Source organism: Cyrtonyx montezumae, unplaced genomic scaffold (genome assembly GCF_038088225.1).
Source record: "Cyrtonyx montezumae isolate F1298 unplaced genomic scaffold, pur_monq_1.0 scaffold_30, whole genome shotgun sequence".
Classification (NCBI taxonomy): Eukaryota; Metazoa; Chordata; class Aves; order Galliformes; family Odontophoridae; genus Cyrtonyx; species Cyrtonyx montezumae.
This window is the reverse complement of record NW_027072035.1, coordinates 12,686,658-12,711,633: the sequence shown is the minus strand read 5'-3', so window position 1 is coordinate 12,711,633 and position 24,976 is coordinate 12,686,658. Positions and strand designations below refer to the sequence as shown.

General features: G+C 40.4%; 1 protein-coding gene across 3 annotated transcripts in view; it reads right to left on the bottom strand.

Moving 5' to 3' along the window:
• Positions 1–2,852: 2,852 nt before the first annotated feature.
• Positions 2,853–24,976, bottom strand: part of SEMA6A (semaphorin 6A) — a 117,344-nt gene continuing 95,220 nt past the window's right edge. For all 3 annotated transcript variants that reach the window (XM_065744302.1, XM_065744299.1, XM_065744301.1), the window contains one exon: positions 2,853–5,060. In XM_065744302.1, coding sequence (XP_065600374.1) covers positions 3,871–5,060 — 1,190 coding nt within the window. In that variant the 3' untranslated portion in view covers positions 2,853–3,870. The remainder of the gene's footprint in view (positions 5,061–24,976) is intronic.

Genomic DNA, 24,976 nt, shown 5'->3' with positions numbered 1-24,976 from the left:
GTTGGTGACACTTGGCTCTCCCTCCTCTCTGCTGCCCCAAGGCCACCAGCTGGTATTGCCTTTGGTAGCTGGTGAGCATCAGGGGAGGGAATGGGAGATGGAACTATCAAGGGCCTCCTGATTTCCACTGATGAGGGAGTGTGCCGAGGCTTTGTGAGATCTCTTTTTAAATTCACGGTCTCCTGCTCCACAAGGAAAGCTAGTACTTTATCACTTTCTGTTGGTCACCATCAGTGGTGCAAGATGGGTGAAGGCATTTATGAGCAAGGACTTAACTTGGCCATAAAGCAAGCCCACATGTGACCTGGGTACAGGGAGTAAATTTTATACCCCAATCCCTCGCTTCTAGATGATCACAGAAAGCTTGTATCACAAAACAAAATCACAAAGGCCAGTCACTGACATAGTTGAGTGTTAGGCTGCTGTGTGTAAGCAGTCCACATGTACACAAAATCAGCACAGAGAATTTTAACTGCTGCCAGGACTAAAGAGATAGTATACACTTTCGTTATTTATCCATTTACTAACATCTTCTTGCAGACTTAAAGTCTTAGCCAACATCCTCCAAATCAAGGCTATAAAGTGCAATAGATTTATGCCTGCTAGAAGAAAATGCAGGCTTTCCCATTATTGATGTGCAAAACCTGGAGATGAAGTCACATCTGTATGATGATCTATTTTGGTGAACCACGTATGCTTAAATCCCAGCCTTGATCTGTTAAACCAAGTCTGGCATAAATATTTTATGATGAACAAGCTAATAAAATGTGGAATATCAATAGAGTGAGAGCAAATGTGTGATTCAATTTTTAATTACCACCACTTTACTCTAAAGTCAAGTTATTTTCTGTTGGAGACTGAAAACAAGAGTTTTCTCTCTTTAACCTTTTTAACAAAAATGATGGATCCTCACAGGAACAAAGGAAATAGGGCACAAGAAATAAGGTAGAACAGTCTGGTTTTATTACCATATGTAATCAAGAGCTTTTGTTTCCCCTTTTCTTCGCCTTCTTTCCTTCCTTTCTCTTTTTTTTCTTTGTCTTTGTAAGTTTTCTTTTTTTTCTTTTTCTTTTTTTTTTTTCCTTTTTCTTTTTTACAGCGTACATTAAGGTGTGAATCTGACGTTACGGGGATGTGGAAATGAGGGGAAACTGGTGACATCACAATACTCTACAACTTTACAGCAAATGAGAGCCTGCATCCATTGCATCTACCAGTGTATAGCAAGGGTGGAAAGCAAAGGCACACGTAGGGTTATGAACCCCTCAAAAGAAAGGGTGGAAGGGAACCAGTGGAGCAGGAGGATGAGAACAGAAGATCCACTGAGTACAGAATGGGCATTTCAAGGTCAAACCAGCAGCGGATGCAACGCACATTACAAAGGCAGATCACTGTATGAGCTGTTGCTGTCATTTCTGTGTTTTGACAAAACACGTTGCCAAGTCATAGCAATGGATCCGTGCATTTGGTACTCAGGGGGCTTGGAGCCTGGTGAAAAGGCTGCGAGTCTGTTCTTTCCAAAAATGACCTTGCTACCTATGGTTTTCAAAGTTCTTCTTTTCTGCTTGCTTTTATTAAAACAACAACATTGCTTTGGATACAGATCTATCTACTCCGGTCTGCATAGTTCACTAAGGGTGAACAAAACTGTTGTAAAAGAAACCATGATGAAATGAAATCACATGCAAGCACCCTTGTTACACACTTTGGTCTAAACCATCCAGACTTTATATTTACCATCTACAAGCTAATGGACTTGAAATCTGTCTTTTTCAGTCATTCAGAAACAAAACCAAAATCCGGAAAAACAAATGGAAGTATAAAATTTTAAAAAACAAATCGAAACAGAAACAACCACCTTACTCAAACATACTGTTCAGTAGATATATATATATATATATATAAAAAGCTTAGAAGCGATCCCCATTGTTTGTCTACAGTATGTTGACACAGTTATTGTAACAAATTAAAAACACATCTACTTTTTTTGTGTAAACTGAAAGACCAGAGAAGGAACTTACACACCTGCGCGCACACACACACGCACACTCCTGTGCGCGCGCACACTCCCACACTAGCTACATGCACAGTCACACAAAAGAAACAAAGGAAAAAAATGGGTTTTTTCTTTCTTTTTTTTTTTTTTTTTTTTTTTTTTTTTTCCCCAGGGGAGTACATGCAGCATCCTCCCCAGAGCAGCAGGTCGCTGCAGCAGGAGCCTTTCTGCCTGGCCTAGCTCTGTGTGTCGTGCACGCTGCAGGACGTGCCACCAGGCTGGCTGCAGGGCACGGCCCCAAGGACAAGGTGTTGGTGGCTCCTCAGCTGCCAGGAGAGCGATCGCTGGGTGGGGGGTGGCATGGTGCTGTGCAGCAGTGCGGCAGGAGAGTGCTCTGGGGACAGGGCTTGGCACGGCTGGAAAGTGGAACTGACCCAGAGGGGATGGCACTGGCCTGGTCTAGAAAGGGTTGTGGGGTTATGCCGGTAGCCACTACATTCTTCATTGAATGCCTTTGCTCCAGTTCTCAAGTGGACGCGGAGGAGGGAGGACCAATAAATATTTGCATGACTCCAAGGGGAAAAAGAAAAAGGTTTTTACATACTACAGCTCACAATTATACACAACTGAGGGTGTAAGGCACAAATTTACATGTGGAAGAAAACAGGCTATTCACAGATATATTCCCACGAAAAACCCGTGTGATAAGACCATAATTTATGCATGGTAACAGCCGGCATATTAATTAGTTCACACTGTTTGAGGATTTCGTTTGCCGTCTCACATGCAAGGTGAAATGAGATGGCACATCACAAGCTGGTGCCGTCACAGAAAGTATTAGCTACTGACAAAGCTATGTTGATAGCAATGGCGCACAAATGTGCAGCTTTTTAAGAGTTTCTCTTGCAGTTGCGTTAAAAGTTATGAACCTGTGGTATTTGCTTGTTGCTGTCTTAGGTCAGTGGCCAAGCCAGCTAATTAGCTGAGAGACTTAAATAGATATCCCCTTTTTTTTTTTTTTTTTTTTTTTTCAGCTAATCAGACAGTCCAGGCACAAAGTTCAGAATTCCAGCTCCAACATAATTAATTCAGTGAATTTATTGGAAAAATAAAAGTTTTAATTACTCCAGTTAACGGGTTTCACGTTAAATAGGTATAACTTTCAAGGTACTTCTCTGAAGAACTGCTCACAGGATGGTATGCGGAAGTCATTTCCTTAGGAAAAACAAAAGTTGAACAATAAATAAGAGGAGTTACTTGCGTTAACAGTCACGTTATTCATTAAAAGAGAAAGGTAGCAGAAATCTATGACATAGTTTGCCCAGCATGGCATTTTAACTGCTGTAACCAAATGGCTGTAACACTGATGGGCATTTCACAGTACCTGCATTTAGTAAACTTCTGCCATTGTTAAGTCAGAGTTAGCTTTATCAATGGATTCCTTTTTCTTTCTTTTTTTTCTCTTTTCCTTTTTTTTTCTTTTTTTTCTTTCTAGTCTTATTTTTATTATGTCTTTAATTACTGGTTTTGCTTTCCAGAGCACTCTTTCCCAGTTCAGGAATGCACTGTGCAGTTTGGGGGTGAAATGTCACAGTCATCTTTCACCTGTGTGCTTTTGGCTCAGTGTTTGTGATGGAGAGCTAGTCCTTTGAGCAAAGAACTGGAGGGCTGTGGGGGTGAGTCCTGCAATTGCAAACCTTCAACCATAGATCATATGGCTCAGGTTAAAAAAATATTCCACTTTTCCCAGAGAGCAGAAACAACACATCCTCAGCTTGCAACAACCATCTTCTCAGAGGAGCAGTTGCAGAACACTGGCTTTCAAGGGCAACTTCTGCTTAACTGCTGTTCTCCCCCCACCCACCCCACTGTGATTATGTACACGCATCATTGGGCTTCAAGGACGTGGAGAGCGGAGCAAAGGAAGGTTTGGGAGGTACATCTGGCTTTAGGGAGGGCGTGCGTTTCAACCCTGACCTGGTCAGAGAATTGTACGTGGTGAGACTTGACTGTCGAGATACAGTCATGGCCTGTGCCTGTGCAGCGTGGACTTGAATGGAGTCCACACGCTGCGGAGCTGGCGGTGGGTTGTCCCCCCTGCCAAAGCTCTGATTTCGAGAGAGGTGTGACGAGTTAGAGGAGTTGGTGTTGTTTCTTTTGAGGGTTGATGCCTGGTGACTTCTCGTGAGTGAGTTTGTAGGATAGTTTCTCTTGTAGTCCACGTTGTAAGCAGAAGAATGCATTTCTAGCCGCTTGCTCAGGCCACTCTGCGACAGAGAGGTGCTTGGGGGCCCGAGTGAGGCTTCCCGCTGAGGTACCTTTGGTGGCATGCCGTCAAGATTTTCCACCAGGTTAACCCCATGGCTGGGGCTTTTGCTACTGAGATGGTCCTTGATGGTTTTGTACTCAAGGGTGGCATTCTGGTCCTCCACAGACATCTGAGCCCCATCACTCATTTTTGGCTGGTCAACATACTCGTGTTGGTAGCCTTGCTGGGCAATGGGTAGAACCATGACACTGGGAATGTGGCTAGGAGAAGCCCTGAGTGGCAGGTCAGTAGGGATCACAGGTGAGGCCATTGGGGGGATATCTTTTGTGCAGGCATTGATGAGGTTCTGGTTTCTTTCCCATTCTCTACTGCCACGGCTGGGCTTCCTTTTCTGCTGCAGAGTTGGGGTGGACTCTGGGGTTGGCAGGGCAGCCAGGTCCAGATGGTGCTGGTCAGCCTTGATTAGCATCTTGGTAGTGCTGCCTGGTGTAGCCAGCTTGCCATTGTGCATCAAGGGTGTGAGGATAGCTTCAGGCTTTGGTTCTTTGGACTGAGCATCTCCAAAGAGGCCACTGAGTTTGGTAACACTGCTCATGGAGCCGCGGCGGGAGTGGGTCAGTTCCTTCTCCTTTCTCTGCACAACAGCCACATCTCTGCGGCGATGGTCACAGATACAGTACACTATGATGCCCGAAAAGACGGCCCCCATTACAAAAGCTAGAATTACTGCAATGGCCAACAGGGTGACCGGCACCAGCTGATCATGACCCTTCAGGTAACTCTCACGAATCACTCCTGCAATAAACAGCATACAGTGGTTAAGCAAACCAAGAACAGGGAAAAGTCACTTATCTTTAACTACTTTATTCAAAGGAGGTTTGTTTATGTTCTGCAAATAATTTTTGACCAGCTTGCCGAAATTTAAAGATATACTGTACCTGCCAGCTACTTCTTACACAAGTAGTTTTGGGCTGTCAGTTCTGGAATTGAACAGTAAGAAGTCCAGGAGGGGAGAGAGAATTCACTTGCAGGGCGTACGGAGTTAGTTTGAAATCCATGCCCTGGGCAAATGCACACTCACTTTGAGGGCTTGGAGCTATTACTTTTCCTCCTCTGGCATACTGCTTATTCCTCCCTTCTTTCCATTCAATCTCTGTTCAGCTAATACCATCTTATTTTTACTACTTATTTTTACTAAATTGTTCACAGTGAAAATCCTGTGAGAGGAAAAGAGAGAAGAGAAGCTCTGCAAATATCAGAGAAGCACATCCCACATTGTTTAATGCTTCTTTCTTTGTGTGTCATTCTTTATCTTTGTCATATGTTTTAAAAGTCAGTGTCACATGCCTGAGCTTCAGGAGGATGCTTTAGTAACTATGAAAGACAGAGAACTGCGGGAATGTATTGAGCCTTCTAGAGGTCTGTCCTTGCTATTTTAATTTTTAAAGCTCTCTCTTGTTCTGGACACATGAATAGGCTTACCTCTGCGCTGAAGCTTATATTTTTTTCTGCTGAAAGCTCTGACTTTGAGGGCTTCTTTTTTATGGCCCTATGCTGTAGTCAGAGATTATTGTCAAATTTTACTTGGCTGTCCAAGCCCTTGCTGCCAGAGAAGGCATCTATGGCAGAGTGTTTCTTCTCAGTCTGAAGACACTAACACAGCATTAATCAATGCCCTGAATTTCTAAAGAAAGAAACTTTTTTTTCTCCTGACATAGTTGGGCACCAGGCCAGCAACACTAATGAAACACAAGCACAGTGCCTCTAGTTTGCTTTCTCATTTCATTCATTTGGGTTTGTTCTTTGTGCTTAACAAGGTGCAGCCACTGCCTTATAAGGAGCTGAAGGAATGTCTCTCCCAACTATTTCTCCAGAGTGTCCAAATGCCAGGCACCGAAAGCTCCACATGCTCTAAGGAAATGCCAACTATATCCTTATTGCAGGAGAGACAGCAAGACAGAAAAATTACCTCCAAGGCTGTCCTGAGTCCTTGCAAAGATATAAAACTTCCATGTCACAAATCACCTCCTCCTAGAGTAATGTCTTTTTACATATTTGGCAGACAAGATACTAGTGGCCCAGAATTGAAATCAAATGCAAAATACTCCTCAGCAAACTATGCTAAAAAAACATTGAAATGTTGTCATTATCTCACAGAAACCTTTGATAAGGATTCTGGCTAGGTAGAGTACCGTTACTATAGTATATATTTTCTGCCCCTCAAATGTTTATTATGTTTAGTTGGACATTAGATATTTGCTTACAAGATATGCACTTAGTATTTAAAACAGCTCTTGAAATCTTAAATTCCTGTCTGTGACATCAAAACCAGTTTCCATGGAAATTATTATGCTGTCACAAGGATTGTGATTTCATGAGAATAAAGAGCAGGAGCAGATGATCCCTTATGAAGCTTATTTGCATCTGCATTTTGTATTCTGCTTATTGTATTCTACAATCATACAAACATCTTCATAGTCAAGGAGAAAGGGAAGGAAAACAGACCTCAGGAAACAGTATATAAGTAGAAATTATCCTCTGATAATGTTTCTGTGAATACTTTTTTTAAAGCACAGCTTCTTTTCAGTAGTTAGATTTTTCTACTCTTTGTCATGAGCACTAAACAAAAGTTAGTAGAGCCTAACTGTAATTTAAATCCACACACAAAGTTCCTGTATGAAGTCCAGAGGCTCAGTGTAGAGGTTACAGTACCATCAGTAGGAGCAGCATTTCACTGCTATGAAGTCACAATGTTTTCACACTAACAAGACTCAAAATACCTGCTCAGCACCTACCTAAATAAGGAGGTACCTACAGCTACTAAGCCTCACTGTGTCTGGAAGCAGAAACCATCCATGTCCCTAGAGGATGAAACAAGACTTTTCCTAGCACAATGATTCCTGCCTCTTTACTCATCATTTGCAGTTGTGACATGGAGGCAGAGGATGGGAGCCTTGTATTCAAGCCTCTCTGGTTGGCTCCGTAGAAGGACTAGAACTCATGTGACAACTGCTATTAGAATGTTGCTGTGCTCCCTACATGGGAGGAAAAATGACTAGCCACTGGGATGGAGGTTTCCTTAAAGTGGTTATATGCCTTTCAAGGAAGAGTTGCAGCAGAAAAAATAGTTTGCTCTCCTCAGAGCCCAGCGTAACAACCATGGGTGGACGGATGTTCCATGCTTGGCATTTCCTGCTGGCTCCAGGCTAAGTGCAATTCTACAGCTGACAACTGTAAATCACAATTCCTCCATATGAATGAAATCTTGCCATCAGTTTTATGTTACTGATGGATATAAAATCATAACAACAAATGAGTCAAAATTATCAGACAGTTCAGCCTGAGTGGCCACGCATATTCAAGAAAAGGATAGCTGAAATGCTGAAGCTCATACTGCAATTGTTCTGTGAGCAAAGATTTAGGAGGGCTTTAGACCGGCCTGATTCCTGCTACTTCCTCCAGAGTTCAAACCCTTCCAAGTGTTTATTATCTTTCCTATACAAGAGAGAAAAGATATTTACTGGCTTTGCTCTAGGCATGTGGATCTCTGGACACAAACTTAGGTTAATGAGGTAATTTACTTTTTATGAGGGATCACATCCAAGTGTGTAATCAAAGTATTCCTAACAACTTCAAATGAAATGATTAGGATGGGCAAGATTCAACCTGCATTAATGACTATGGAACGGAAACATTTAATAAAAAGTATGATGAATGTTCAACATCCTACTATCAAGATCACAGGGCGTGAAACCTAGTATGAAATTGGCTGACTATTGCAGTTGTTGTCAATCAGTATCTCAAGCCCCCCCCGCCCCCGACACACACACACACACACACACTAACAACTTCTCTCATGTTATGGGATGAATAGGCAGGAATATGATCCACTCAGACAGTGCAGGTTCGAAAGCAAACAGAACTGTGTTTTAGCATAGTGATTGCTTTTACACATCCTGCAGCTTTTGAAGAGCTGCACAGTTTGCAAAACGCAGTTCAGCATCATTTATTAACACTCATTATTATAAGAATTAAAATAAACTGAGAAAATATAACAGAAAAAAAAAAAGCCTACACTTTTGAAAGTCAGATGAAGTATTTCAACTGCTAGTTTTGAGGAAATACCTGCGATTAAAAAATCTTATGGCTGTGTATTATTGGACAACCTTCTAAGGCACTATGTACTGGAAAACTGCTGGGACTGGCTCTATTTAATGCTGTGGAACCAGATTGTAAAATATGATTGATATAAAAACTGTTACATTATTTTCAGTATATATTTAGTAATAAAACACGTGATATCTATGTGAAATACTATTATCTTTTACTTCTAAAATATTCTGTCTAGCAGTTTGCTGTTTGCAGTACATTCTTTCAACCTGGGAACACACTGCTTATTTAATTTTATGGAGTTTGAAGCACTCATCCACACTTCTGCTTGTTTTTGCCTGTACCTGGAGACATATCACCAAAGATATAATCTATTTTCTATTTACAGAATTACCTGTATTATCATTACATAGGGAGAGGTCTGGGAGTAAAATAGCAGTAAAACTCAGAAAGCTTCTGATGGAAACTGCTGAATCATGGCCTGAACCACTGATTGATCACCTGAGGCGAGCACTGAGTCAGCCACAGAAGCACAGGTGAAGGTGATGTACCTGTGTGATTGGAAGGGGTGGAGCCTGGCTCCACCTCTCCCAGATGCCATTTAAGGGCTGACCACCACCAGGGAAGGATCTTTTCTTGGAGATCCCTCCCTTGTGGAGTCATTGGCAAGCCTCGGCCATTGAAAAAGGTGAGCTACTCTCTATTTACCAGTAGTCTGTGTACCATCTATATAAAGCCTAGCAAAAATATACCATCCTCTGAGTACCATTATTTGGGGTTATTTGCCCTACAGCTTCAAAGACATACATGAGGTTAAATATTTGTATGATCAGACTTTACATGCAGTTAAACGCCACAAATACACTGACCCTTGTTGGTCTTCCTGAAATTTTCCACTGAAGTTAAAACCTGTACATTGCAAATCACAACTGGGTTTAGCACTGCAGGTCTTCCCATGTGGGATAGACTGTTACTACTGCTACTAAGGGGGCCAGGCTAGTCGCCTGATATTCTACACTTTTCATGGCTATTGTGATTCCTGTAAACAACATGATCCTTCTACTTTCTGTAACTTCATCCCATGTCCTTTTATCTGCATCTTCAAACATAAACATTCATTTTCTCGGTATATTTAGTACACCCTGTACTGTCACAATCTGGAACATAAAATATTTATTACTCATTAACAAGAGAGAAGATCTGATACGTATTTCACTACTTCAAGCTTATAGGTAAGATTCAGAGGGCTGGCTAGCTGGTTGGTTAAGAAGATACTACAAAAAATGTTTCCAAAATTCCAAAGCGTTTCAGCTCTGAAATGATCTGTTGAACATCTGAGGGTGAAAATAAGAGAGAAAAGGCAGCGTTGATAAAATAACATGGATCTACTGTATACTAGATAATCATAAGCATGAAGAAGATGAGGTTTCTTCTTTTCATCAGCTAACGAAAGTATTAGAGTTAGGACTTTACCTGGACACCTGCTAAATAACAGCACAAGATCAGCACAGTGCTGAAACGTCATTGCATCCGAATGTTGATGTAACTATTCTGTGTGTGTTCTAGTTCTAAAAGGAAAAATCTTCTGTGGACAGAAATGTATTTAGGATGAAGTAATCTCATCAGAATATACTTCATCATCCTAAAGAATCATAAGTATAAGGGAATGGCAAAACTGAATGCCAATATTACAAATTTCAATAATGGAGGACAAATAGTAAAATATATGGATATTAAAGCATTTACTCCTTTCCTTGCCTCCTATTTCAGCAAAAACCCTGGATTTGTGACCAGAAATGTAAAAAATTCTGGCAACGAAGTGCTGACCAAATCAGAGACAAGAGAGAAGGAGAGCCTATCAAATGAGAAAATCTGACACTCCGATTTTCAGAATTGAGAACAGTAGAATAAATGATTAAGCTAACAATTTCATAATCAAGTATAAAAAAGTGAATATAAATTTGTGAAGAATAAATTACATTGGCCTAGTCAAACTTCGTTCCTTGATGGGACAAATGGTTTACTTTTCACAGGGAAACTTCAAGTATGATATATTCTGGCTCATTCTAGTGAAAGCAAATGAAAGTGAGCTAAAATCTCCAGAAAAGCAGTTGGAAATTATTGATGAAAAGTTTACCTGGGAAAAACATCTGAAAAAAGAAGTCTTCCAAAGGATTCTCTGTTTATACATAGGAAAATCTAGAGAAACTTTGCTAAGCTGTGTTAAAGGATTTTGACTGTACTGCAATATTCTTCATCAGCAATGAGGAATAGAGATGGCAAACCCTCAAGAAGAGCTCCACAGTCATCTACAGTCATTTTCCTCCAAATGTGGGCAATGGTCTATGCTTTACAGTGAGCACAAACAGCAATTCCGATTTATAACCTTCACAACTGCTTGATGAATGAAAACAAGTAACTACTTCCTAGTTGGAATAGCTTAACTTGAGGCTGCTTTAGTGATACAACAGGCCAGATGCTGCCCTATTTTACAACCAAGTTAAAATCAGTAAGAATAACAGGAACAGGGCAGAGAGCAATATCTGGTTCCAAAGCCACAGGTTCCTGCACGTGAATTACCTCATTACCTGTCACTAAATATAATGCATTTCTGTTTGAGTACTACAGTTAGCTGTGATATGGATACAAAGACACCTCTGTTCCAGAAATGATTTATGGCCTTGAGAGGTGTACACTGGACAATGAGGCGACCACATGCCACGTGCATCAAGAACGCTCTGTGATCATCCCTGCAGGGAGCTGTCATTGTCTAGTTTTCCACTGTTGTCAGTGACAGATGGTAAAATAATAACCCAAAATGGTGGCATGCATGAAATTGAAACATGGAGGTGGGAAATGAAGAATGATGTTTTGGCAGAGAAATGGGAGAATAACCACCAGGGAATAAGGTAGTATTTAAGTCTAGACCACACATTCACAGAAGTTAGGGAGTGGGTGTCTTTTTGACTTAAACTTCACCTCTCTGCCTAAATAGAATCAGCCCACTTCCATCTCAAACACCTACAAAATCACTTGAGAGTTTCCACACAGCAAGTCATTGTTCCACAAAGGCACAATGGTTTCTTTATTGTTGTTATTTAAGGAGAAAAACTTGAAGTTAATTTCTTTCTTCAGTGTAAGCTTCTCTGTCTTATATTTGACTCCCTCTGCTTAGACTTGCAAGAACGCTGGGATAGGCTCATTATGGATGGAGGTTTTTATGGGCTTTTGAACGTCTTTTTTAAATACCACTGAAAAGGTTTTCAACATGCGTCTCCAGGTGTTAGAACGGTGTTTACAGACAGTCTCATGCTGCTAAAAGACTATTTCAGCCTGGAAAATCCCTGCGGGTATTAACAAGCCTTCTTCTTCCTTTTTAACCAGAAATAAGATTTTAAAAAATAAATAAATAAAAATCAGATGAAGTTGAACTGGACATCCAGAATTAAAGTGATAGCAAGCTCATGAGTGATTAGAGTTTGGCATGCTGAGAGTTTAGCATTCTGAGATATTACCCTTCCTGAAAAGATAATTTCAAAAGTTTGACAAAAAACTAACCACATTATAATGCCAATTATTTGATGTTAGATGCTTTTTTTTGAAGCGCTCTGCTGGAACAGACAAGTAACTTATTTCCTTTATCTACCTTTTGGCCACAAGGCCTTGTTCTGCAGACTCAGTACAGGTCTACCCAGTATCCATTTTTCCTATTTACTTTTTTTCTGGACTGTCATTGTTAACAGATAGAAAGAGTATTAACTGAAATGTTGATTGGAGCTCTGAGGAGGACTTAGGCATCCTGGTGGACAAGAGGTTGTCCATGCACCAGCAGTGTGCTCATGTGGCAAAGAAGGCCAAGACACAAGGTCAGGGGAGGTGATCCTCCCACTCTGCTTTGCCCTGGTGAGGCTGCATCTGCAGTACTGTGAACAGTTCTGGGCTCCCCAGTTCAAGAAAGACAGGCAGCTTCTAGAGAGAGTCCATTGGAGAGCTACAAAGATGAGAGATGCCTGGAGCATCTTGCTTTTGAGGAAAGACTGAGAGACCTGGAACTGCTCATCTTGAAAAAGAGAAGGGCGAGAGGGAATTTTACCAATGCTTATAAATATCTAAAGAGTGGGAGTCAAGCAGATGGGTCTAGCTCTTTTCAGTACCCTGTAACAAGACAAAGGACAAGGGGCACAAACTGGAAAAAAGAAAGTTCCATCTGAACGTGAGAAAAATCAGCTTTACTTTGAGAGCATCAGTGCAGTGGAACGGACTGCCCAGAAAGGATGTGGAATCTCCTTCTCTGGAAATACTCAACACTCTCCTGGATACTTCCCTCTGCAACCTGCCCTAGGGAACCTGCTTCAGTAGGTGGGTTCGACTAGATGATTTTCAGAGGTCCTTTCTAGGTTCATAGGTTCATTAGGTTGGAAAGGACCTACAAGATCATGTAGTCCAACCATCCTCCTATCACCATCCCTACCCACTGAACTACTACATCAAATCCCTAACCTCTAACCTCTGCAGTTCTGCGAAATTACTCTACCATGACGATATGAGAAAACACAAGTCTTGAAATGTTTTGAAAAGGGTTTACAATCAGCTGTTATGAGCCTGCAACACAGTTTTTCTATGTATCACAGCTGCCAAACAAAACCCATACCTTGTCATACTCGTGAATTTTCAACAATTATAAGGGAACAGTTCTTTACTGAAAGTGATTAATGTAGATGGAAATTACAGGCACTGAAACAGCAAATTCATGCCCAGAGATCTTCCATCCCCACTGAAATGAAGGGGTGGCAGAACTGAAAACGACTGGAGCAGCAAGCTCTTAGAACTTACAAAATTGTGCTACTTATAAGCAGTAACTGTAAAGAAACTGATTTATTATGTTTTCTTGTATGAGAGCAGGTTTGAGATACATAACCTCCTGAATCTATGATGCAGTGATGAGAGTCATCAGAGTCTTGAAGCCAGCCGAGTATTATTTGTCCCACTCAAACTGCTGAAGGGCAGCTCTTGTACCAGGAACAGCTTGAGAGCTTTAGTCCTACCAGCAGGCAGTGTACAAAGGCAGATCATTTTAAACTTTCCTGATTTCAGTACTTTCCTTCACCTTTCATCATCTTCCAGTGAGCAAAGATAATTTTAGATGCTTCTTTGTGATGGCGAAAAAGCAGATATAGCATGTCCCTTAAAACAGTAGAACAGGCATTTGCAGCAGATGAAACAAGATATATAAAATCTGAATGTCAAGGAAAATTAGTTCTTCTGTAGCTTGTCTCAGCAGAGAAGCTTTCTTCTGCTTTGCATCTTAAAAACACAAGTTTCCTTTAAAGTCTGCTGTATTTCCTCTAATGACGTAAAAGAAGCTCAAGTGCACATTCTGGGACCTTTCTCCTATGCCTGGGATGAGCTTAGACATACCCAGCTGCTCTTTATTAGTTTACTTCAGGGATTTTTCACAGCTGGATTAAACCAGATTTACATATGTTTGGCTGAATATGCATGAATTCAAGGCTCCAGAGAAGTTGTAGCCTGCAAAGTGAATCTCTCATCTTCACAGTTCCCATTTCACTGCACGCAGCTTCTCTGACAATGCAGAACAATTTTTTCTTTCTTTTTTTTTTTTTTTCCAGTCATTATGCATTTCTGGGCATTATGCATCTGGGCAGCCCAGTGCCTTTCTGGAAGCAGTTTTTTTTTATGTGCAAGTCAAGGAAAGAGAAGCCATCACTGAGAAATTCTGTGGTTTTGCTTTTCCTTTCTTACAGCCTGTGTTAAACTATGACCTTTCTGCACAACAAAGAGAAGTGAAGTTTGCTGAATGTCAACAAGAACAACTCTGATCAGCAGGCTGAAGCACGAAGCAGACCCTTACTGGAGCTAAACTCCAAACACTATATATGACATAAACCCAAAAATCATTTCTGCTTCAGCTCTGAACTTCTTTAAAGACACAAAAATGGAAATGCTAGTTTTAAGCTACTAAGGTAACTAAGAACATCACAGCTGAACGGCTGAAGGAATTATCTATTAAGCATCCAAGGCATTTACCTAAGATTATGACCTATATATATATACACCCTATCATCTGAGTTTCTTGATAAAAATTCTTGAAGTCATACAACTAGGTGACCAAGTTAGCACATTGTCTTTATTTCCTAGGGATAGTGCTGCTCACAGTGGGACTGCTGGTTAGGAACAGAGCTGGACTGCGTTAAGCCTGGTCTTATATAGAGGGAGGATTAAACCCCTTCTGCCATTCAAATGCCAGCATGGTACTTTTTGTGACGGAAGGCAAGATTTCGGATTCATTTTCCTGCACTCATGAATGCTGTGGATATTTTCTTTGGGACCTAGACTTAGGAATTAAAACATGCTCCTAGTAGTAGTCAGTACAAGACGAGACTGCTTTTTTCTTGAAATATTTACAGGGCTGAGGCTGCAGGCAGAAATAGTTTATATATGCCTGGTGTTAGGCTTTTTTATTATTATTATTTTATTTCATTTTTTTGTATTTTAGTCCCATACTGTCTGTGGCTTTGAATAAGTTAAGTGACTACAAAATTGCAGCAAGTTTGAAACTCTGGTTATAACAGTCAGCAAGACTGATTTTACCTCTTGTTTTTTTTTTTTTTTCTTTGCATGTCATGACTCTTCCAGTAAAAATATCAGAAGCCTTACTTTCACCCAGTTACATTAATTCAAATCTGCAGTACCTCCAATAAAGCAAGCATGGTTACTCCAGCTACATCCTGTGGTCATCTTGTCCAGCTACTGTCATCTCTGAATTTTGTATCTCCAGTCTTGGCTTCTTCCATACATTTTTCCCTTTGTCTGTCAAATCTAGTTTTCTGCCTTTTTAACCTTATTTGTTTAACCTAATTTTTACACCATCTCTCTGTCTCACAGACACTGAATGTACATTTATATTTCAATGCCGTAACTTCACTGATGCTTCCCATCTGTGCACTGTTTTAATGCACACAGTGACTACTCTGGCCATATCTGCTGGACGAAGCAAACTCCATCTCAGTGTGTGCAGTGTGTCAAGTAGGTACTGGCCTGGCTCCAAGAATTGCTCTGGGGCCAGCAGCAATCTCGCCACAGAAGTGGGCCCAAACCCATTTCCACTCCAGAATGCCCAAATGCCCTCCGACTGTCAGTGGAGACAGGCAGATATGTTACATATTTGCATTATGGTACATCTCACAAGCAGCTGTGTTTCTGCACTACAGCAACTCCCCCAGCCTTCCGCTTGCTTCTGGTACTGTTTCAAATCTCCTTTTTTTTTTTTTTTAATTTACTGTAATGTTTGTTCATTTAATGCTTGTGCTCTTTTTTAAGCCAGTATTTCCCAGTGCTGCAGGCAAAGCAGGCAGCTTGCACAGCTAGTTAATCAACATGAACGTAGGTGCTCAAAAAAAGAGCTGACTGGCTTTCCTCCTATCTGCAGAGAAGTTCTCAAGATGTGTTTACTGATCTAGAGATATACAAATTTCCATGTGAGAAGTTAGCGCTCCTTTTTTTCCCCTGGCACTTGGGACTGTAAAAAATTTTATCACAATCTTTGTGATATATGTTTTCTTTCCTTTCTAAAAACTGTGTAGCTGAGACCAAACCTTCAAGGGAAGCATAGCTGATGTCATCAAGCTGTCTTACCATTAGCCAGCAGAGAGAAACTATACTGTCCATCCAGGTCTCGATCCTGGGTACATGCAAGTGCCTGCTGATTTTGATATCAGTAATTTAGTTCAACCACACACCAGATTACACAAATACCCCTTGGGTCCAATGGACATGGAAAACCAATGGGTCTTGCTGGAAGAGCGCCTGTAGCTTGGTCATATTTAGACAAAAAGCACACAAAGTGCAGCAGGACTGTAAGACCTCTTTAGGGCACTGAATAGCAACTAGTGTTTTGTAGAGATAAAGCTGAATGCTGTCTGCAAAAAAGAGCAGGGGGCTCTGTATGTTCTACATTATGAGCTGAGATCACCCAAATCTCTGGACAGGCTCTGTGGTGAATGTGAGAGGTTCAATGCAGACAGCGCACAGCAAAAGGGACAGAGGGCACTCCTGCTTTGTGCCCTCCTCTATGACCATCTAACTGGGAGTCATTCAGCAGCAAACACACACGGAGAATTATCGAACTGTTTGATGGGAGCTGTATGCTGATGGCAGAAAAGAATTTCTCCAGTAATGACCACAGGCTCAAAGCAACTGCCAAGAACCCTTTCAGCACCAAATGACAAGACCACTTCTGTTAGCTTCTGTAAAGAAAAACAAGTGGAACACAGTCTTTACCCAGCTTCATGATCTGTGGTTACTCTGACCACCTAGCCAGACTGATGACTTTAAATGTATAAGGGGAAGGAGGCAGGTGTCTCCCTCTACTTTTTCCATAGCTTGTTATAAAATAAATTAATTATATTAACCAACTTGAATAACTGTATTTTAGGCTGGCATTGTTCTTTTCAGTATTACAGCTATGCTTGCTTCCAGACAGGAACTTAGTAAAGTTTTATGGTTTTAGTAGTAAAGAAACAATTGGAAAATATATGCTTCTGATATATAAAATATATATACTGCCAGAGTTATCTTGCTGAGGGCTTTGGTGTATGGCCTTTCAAGAGGTGTTTCTGTACACTCTTAAAATACACAGTCTGAGCTGTTACTGGCTGTTTGAGCAATTGCAGATCTTCTAGGCTGTCTCCCAGAAAAACCCAGACCCTCTAAGAACATGATAGTGAATAGCACTAGCTTTGTAGGGTTCTAAAAATGTGTCTGTTTTCCGTTTTTTTGTTGTTGTTTTTTTTTCCTTTAAACAGTTTCTCTTTCATTTTCTATCACAATTGTGGGTAAGATGGGATGAAGCATGAACAAGATGGAATATTACTGCCAGCGTGTAGCTGGTGCTACTTTCCAATTAAAAAAATCCTTGTTGGGCATATGAAAGAACTGCCTAGTTTGTGCCCTGCCATGACAATGTTACCAAGTCACATTTCCATCTGAGATTTCATTCCACAGAAAACAGCAGTATTTGGTTGTTGTAGGAATAACTACAGTTTAATACCCAGGGCTGAGCATTTGGGTAGACATGGGAAACTGATCTGGATGCTATCCATTCGGATGCACAGGTTCAGAGCATTGCTGGTATTCTTCCTGTCTGACACAAAGCCGATGATAAATGTGCTATTGGCCATTTCAAATGTTTGCTGTATTGTACAGCTGTGCCAAATATGGCCCCTAATACTCCCCAAGCAATTACTCTAAGCACTGGTTTAAGCTCTTCTAATGTCAGCGGAGCTGTTAAAATCTACTTTTGCACAGACTTTGACTTATTTTGATCTGCTGGGGCAGGGAGAGCTGTCAGACTATCTGCTAGATGGCTAAACTGCTTATCAATTGTAGCACCGATATTCAGTGTACATGGAGTTATCTGTGTATTTCGTTGCCAAACTATGACAAGTCTCTTCTGGGTATGAGCAAACTGAGATTTTTCAATAGCTTAGAACTTGGCCTGTGAAGCTATTATTTTTCTCACAGGGTTGTCAGAACACACATTTTTGATACAGTAGTAAATTTGTTCTATCTGCTTCAAAACTCAGTAAAATTAGCCCATAAGAATATTTTTATTTTTATTATTATTTTTTTTTTATTTATTTTTTTGTAATGTGAGTAAGAACACATTTTCCCTCTCTTCCTGAGATTCTGGCATAGAAAATCTTGGAACATGATTGAAATCAAGCAAAAGTCACAATAACAGTAATTGGGGACCAGGGACCATGTTGTCTCACTATTAAATAGCTCAAAGTAACACTTGTCTGAACACTGGGCTAAACTAAGTATATTCATAGAAAAGACTGCTTTCCAAATATAATGATATTTGTTATCTGTATTGAATGTTAAATAAAATTAACATGGAAAAGTCTAAATTATGTCCTCTCCAGGCTTTTTTTTAATTAACAACATGCTATTAATCAGTAAGCACCAGCATATTCTGATGAAAAAAAAAAAAAAAGCTTTCTTTTTTTGCAGTCTTAAAGAACATTAAGTGAAAAAAGAAGAGAGGCTGCATACACAAAAAGGGATACTGAGCCTGTTCACTGAGCGGTTAACCACATGAGAAGGAATTATGTGGTGTTCTGTTACAGAAGCATGTAATTAATAAACAGCTCACAGTTCACAGATTATCTTGGAAGTGCTCTGAACCAGGACTGTCAATGCTCAGGTTGTTGAAAAATTACTACGGGACATCTCAGTATTAATTAATACAATTATTGAAGGTATGTGCATGCTATGTAAGAAAAAATGAATTATTCAAATATCTTTAAGAGCATATTGACATTTTAATTATACATTGGCATTAATTTAACACCAAAAGGCACTTTAAGGCTCCTTTTGGCTGCAAGATTCTCTGCTGTAAAATCCCTTCACATTTCAAAGCTGTTTCAGAAAGCTCTTGCTTTAAGGCTAAATTCTTTCCTGCCCGTTCAGCATGTTTGCACTGTCCAGCACCGCCCTGTACTCAACATATATATCCCCAAAATTGAATGTGGTGTTATTTAGCATCCTGTCCATCAATTATTCCTTGCTGCTTCCAGATAGAGGCCCTGTAGGGCCAGCATAACCTGGAATTAATTCCCAGCCCTTGATAAATATGTCAGTGCTACAAGAGTCAAACAAAAGCATCAGGCAGTCTGTGTTCCTCCTCCAAGCTGTCCTCACCGGGTGGCTGCAGATGAACGCAGCTGGGAATGTTGCCTATCAGACAATAGCTCTACTGCCCTGAATTCTGAGCAGCTGCCTTGACAAATTAGACATGGCCTCTTATATTGAAAAAGCAGATCAAGGTTCTGGGGCAGCTTTTCACTGTTTTAGCAAGACAGGCTTCCACTGTTCATTGCAGCTTGACTTGAAATCTATGCAGGTGGACAATTACAGGTCAAGGACACCTGCTGTTTCCTACAGCCACATTTGACATTTGATGAGCTCTATTTTAAACTTCGCCCTTCTTTTACTTGGAACACTCAGTAGTATGGAGATGAATTTACAAATAAAAGCTCTGTTAATAGTTTTCATAACAGGGTTGCACATTTGCACATTCTCTCCTATTACTGACAATGTCTTTTTGTTGGTGTTCTTTTGCTGCTAAGTAAAATATATGTATGTATGTCTTGTCATTCTTTTAAATCTTTTAAATGCCTGTGTTTCCACTTCTGCAAATTAAATCTGAAATCCAAACTCTCAACGAAACATTGAAACATTTTGATTTCTGAAAAAATTAGGTACAGTGATGAGGTATGATCATTTCTTTAGGCACAGGCTTGTGTTGGAATACACGATGTGTAGGTCAGAAAGAGCAAAGTGCTCTGCTCCTTGCTCTTTCTGTCCTACAGAAAGCCTGTGACTCAATAAGCTCAAGCTTTTTTACGTAAGGTTTGAAAAAGACTAGCAATAGAGAAGACACACTAAATCACTGCACTGCATTCTATTACAGCTCCCCTTTTTAAGTTAAACGGGGTTTAAGGACATGGCTCTGCCCATGGACTTAGTTACTGACCTTTTTTTCTCTGCATGCTTAGTCTGTTCCCTGTTTCTTTGCTCTCCTCTTCCCAAAAACTTAAAAACCATAAAGAAAATAAGTTTGAAGGAAGTCTGCTGTCAGCGATGTTTCTAACAGCATTTTTCATTCATCAATTTTAGATGCAGTTCCCAATTTATTAATGTGTTGTTTTTTCTCCTGCCAGTGTTTGAACCTGTGGATGCAATCTGAGATGATGAGCTGTCTCTGGCCCTGGGAACTGACAAAGACATGCATGTACAATGGAAGAGAGAAAGCATCAGTGTCACTGCTCTGGAGAGGTCTGGTGCATTCCCTTAATCCTGACTGCACAGCCCTCTTGTCTATGTCATTGGGTACCTGCAACTCCAGTGTGGTGAGGTTATCAACATTCTGGCATATTCACAAGTAATATTAACCTGGTCTTGTGATACAGGTACCTGGCCACTAAAAACTCTGCTAAGAAATCTGGTTTTATTTAACTGTTAACAGTAGCTATCTGGTAATGATCTGATAAGGAACTAGAGAGGCATCCTACAGCAGAGATGCCTAGCATGCTGCTATTAGTCTCTGAGATAAACAGATTCTGGACAAGTTGCTTATTATAGCCATTCTAGACAAACATGCTCCTTCTTTCTTTTAATATATATTTTAGCATTTCACCTAGGTAGCTAGCATGTATGACAAACACGAATTAGATGTCCTCTAGAAACAGGTATGCTTACAGTAAGCTGATGCTAATTCACCTAAAAAGATTTTAAAATTGAAACCTATATTGGTTTGTTTAGTATGTGCTCATGCTATCTGCCACTGTTTAAATCCTAAGGGGAAAGGTAATCAGGTTGTAATCCAGAAGTGAATATGTAAAAATTGACTGTGCTTGTTTAAGTCTTCTGTACATAAAATCTCTTTGTGCAGTATGACAGCTCCAAGTCAGCAAACCCCTCACTTCAAATCTCAGACAAATGCTAATGAATCAGACAGGACAAATTCCCTACTCCCTTTCTTACAACACTTATTAGAATGTGGAGAGGAAATCTAAATGTACAGAAAGTGAAGAATCAGATCTGATTTTATCTTCATTGTTTCCTAAGTACTTGAAAGTGTTAATGAATGGCAGAGTGCTTGCAGTGTGTTTTATGTTTGTGTAGACAATGGTATGCGACAGGAGGAAGAATAGCAACATTTGTATAGCTTCCTCTATATGCTTTGAGTTGACAGGGCTTCCTAAGCCTCATCTTTGCAGAGCTGACTACGGAGCAGTTCCTTCTCAGATCAGCCTAACCCTTTTTTAGGAGCAGCCATTTCCTCCTGACCTTGGCGTATCTGCGATAAGGACGAAACACAGACACAGTTTTTGCTTCGCTGAGAAAATCCAAACCCTCCCCCTCAGACCTGCAAATGCGGATTCAAAATGTACTCATGACAAATTCTGTGCTGCTTTAAACTGCCTTCTGAATTAATACAAACTGCTGGCGAGGTAACAATGAGCTCTCCTTTCTTACTCTGATAAGACATGTTTGGAATCTTTTACATCCTTGCACATATCAGCACACAATTACACTGTGTGCAAAAGAAGACCTCTGCAAATGAAGTTCCTGGTGCAAAACGCGTCCTTCCCACAGTCAACACTGGCTGATTAATTTATGCCAAAAGAGTACAAGGCTTTGCTTTGCTACAGTTTTCCCTCTGGTTTCATGTCCAAGCTGAAAGGATCTTGTTAAATCAGCACTTTACACTTATTGTTGTAACCATACCTGAAATTTCATACAATTCTGCCTCCCTGGAGCAGAGTCTGTCCTAACATTTGCTCTTTAGATAAGCACTGTCAGCACTTAGTAAGTCTTTCAAGTAGTGATAAATCTCAGTAAAAATTAGTAACGCTGCCACTTGAATATAATAAAAAAGATCTTCTGGAGTCAGCTTTTGTAAGGAACAGCCCCTGGGCTCCCCAACAATACAGTCCTCTCCAAATTATTGACTAGTGCTAACGATACCAAATTCTGTACCACTTGAAGGCTGCAGTTATTAACTATTTGGTGTAAAATATTAGACATTTAAAGATACCATATACACAGGAGCATTCTTGACATCCAAATACTCTAGCAGCTATTAACAGCACTAACTACATGCATCACAACCTGCTTCTAATCAGTTTTTTACCACTGGTGTGTTAGTACTGAAAAAAGGTTTTGGTTTCACTAAGAAAAGAAGATACCATCTCATAATCTTCACTTTGTGAGTGTTGACACAAACGAGAATACAAACATTGAGCCTGCTAAAAATAATGCTACACTTTCATCAGTCAGTGCCCAGGTTAACCGTGTACGCCTGAATGCTGCAGAAAAGAAACAGTGGAAAGAAATTGTAAGTGAAATCAAAGACCAAGTTATGAACATTGTAAATAAATGCAGGCTCCACACATTTGGGGAATGAATGAGAAAACCGACCAGTTGGCTATAATTGTGCTAGCAAACCTGGGACTGAAAAAGCATGAGGTGTTTCTAAAGGGAGACAAAACAGGCAGGAGACAGCAGAGAAGGGCCAGTGGGGTGATAAGAAAATTGCTTTGTTTCCTTCACACGGGCCTCTCTACCAGTGGCAGGTACAACGTACGTACGTACTTCCCCTATGGTTAGTGGAATGACTACAGACACAGCTACTAGGGTACTACTGGATGTACAGGTAAAGCCTTGGAGCTCTTCGCAGGAGGAGCTTCATGACTGCCAAGGGTGGGAGGGAGGCTCAGTACAATGGCAGCAGAAGGGAAGGTTAGAATGTGAGGTTAGGAAAACTGTATCGACAAAGGTGAGAAACACGCAATTAAATCAAGACTGAAGCAATTAATCAAGATTGAAACACGGCAAGAAAGTAAACAAAACATAAACATACTCTAGAACATAGGTTGTTTTGTTTTGTTTTGTTTTTCTGTGAAGGAGATGGAGAAAAGGAAAGAGGGTGCAGTCTGCCCAATCAGAGCTGATTTTTTTTTTTGTTTATTTGTTTGCAATGAGAAAAGCAGATTTTTTAATGGCCACAATGAAAATGCCAGTGGGATAGCAATGCATCATTCCCACTCTATGGGTTGCACTACACATTTCCATCTTAGCAAGAAATGTGAGGTAGCTCAGAAACAACAATCCCAGAGTATATTTAGCTACTAAAGCTGTGGCACACAAATGTCACATTCCCATGAGTCAAAGCTTTTAAAGAACCCCCCTCCTCACACCCCCACAGATATTCCCCAAGATGCCTGCACTGAATTAAAAGTGAAGCATATGGATGGATGTGACATCATTAAAGCACCCGTGTTACAGAAAGAAAAAGCAGCAAGTGGATTTTGTACTATTAGTACAATTGGTAACAATTATATGTACAGGAAAAGAAAGCAAACACTGTCCAAAGGGTTAGACACAACTAATGAAGAACACCACAGAGCACCTTGCAAAAAGAAGAGAAAATGTTAAAAAGAAAAAAAAATCTGTGAATGTGCAAAAATAAAACACAGAAAAAGTGAAAGTAAAACCTTGATAAAAGAATAGTAAGCTTAACATTTTCTGATTTAATTTTGTGCAAGAACTCTTTCCTTTGCCCTTTTAAAACAACAAATCAATAGCAATTTTAGAGCCAGCCAGCTTTGGCTGGGCAAGGCAAGGAGTGACAACACGCAAGTAGATGGTAATGGCAAACAACCATGCGGTCACCTCTGCCGCCATTGTTTTGATTGTGTGTAGACTGCTTCCAGCTTTGTCAATTTTAATAATTAGGCTCTAATGAACGCACGGTATTTAAATGACCCTGTCAAGTGCTAATAGGGCACTTCGGTAACCATCACTCCCTAAGGAGGGAGCTAATGAATTCTAGACAACAGTCAGTGAATTGAAGCAAATATTTCTCAAATGCAACAGTTGTACTTTTATTAATATTTTCACTGTATGCTCCTCTGAAAGCTGCTGCTGGCATACAAGATGCTTTTAAGAGATAGCTTTCTAACTACTAAGCACTGCTTTGCATAAGATTTGTAAAGTGAAAATCCACACATAACAAATAGTGGCATTAAAATGCATACACATCTCTGCATTCTTCTGGGTATGTAAGGGGCCATGTCTTCCATTATTGCTGGTTTCTGACCTAGAACCCCTGATTAACGCCAGCAGAAGAGCTGGGTGCAAGGATCCTTTCCTCCCTTCCTCACCAGGTCTGCTTAATGACATCTCCTCAGGGAGGAGGAGAAAAACACCACTTACTTTCATAAGAGGGAACACTATTTTCTAAGAAATATACTCTCACTTCAAGCAGTTCAAATACCAGGTGTTACTGAGACCAGAGGAAAAAGAAAAATAGAACATTATTTCCTTGTCTGTCAGCATTATCACTGATTTACTACTTGAACCGAATGGAGTGGGAGGTAAATCACACTACCATCTCTAAAAGGACATACAGGTTTATCTGCCCTCTCTCTTCTACATGCCTGACACCCAGAAATAACTTTTTCTAAACTGCCCCTCTGCAGCTGAAAAGCTAGGGATGAAAAACAGGGCTCAGATTCAAAGAAATGAGGACAGTATCTCAAACCGAACTTAAATAAGAATTTGGAATCTGACCTTTTATCTTCAATACCCACAGATGCTCCTCCCTTATATGATGGCTTTGAATTGGAGCAATGGTAGCTGTATTACTTTTGTGGAGGCTCTGCTGTCTCCACAGGGTGTAGAGGAGCTCTGTGCTTACCTTACATGTAAGCCTGATTGGGTTCAAAAATTCACTTCTTTTGTCTTTAAGCTTTGCAGTTAATCTCCCAGAATATCTATAGCATCAAGCTCAGGAAAAAAAAATAATAAAAATCTGGGAAGTGATTTGCTAAATCTGAGCTGAAGGAAAAAGTAAATGGTAGTTTCTCCCCCTTTTTTTTTTTTTTTTGTTTTTCAGGAAAAGCAAATTGCTGGAAGCTGGGACACAGGTTCATATCTCCTGCCTGAGGGAATTCAGATCTTTGTGTTCCATTTCCTGCCATCAAGCCTAAACACCATGGCTACTAGAT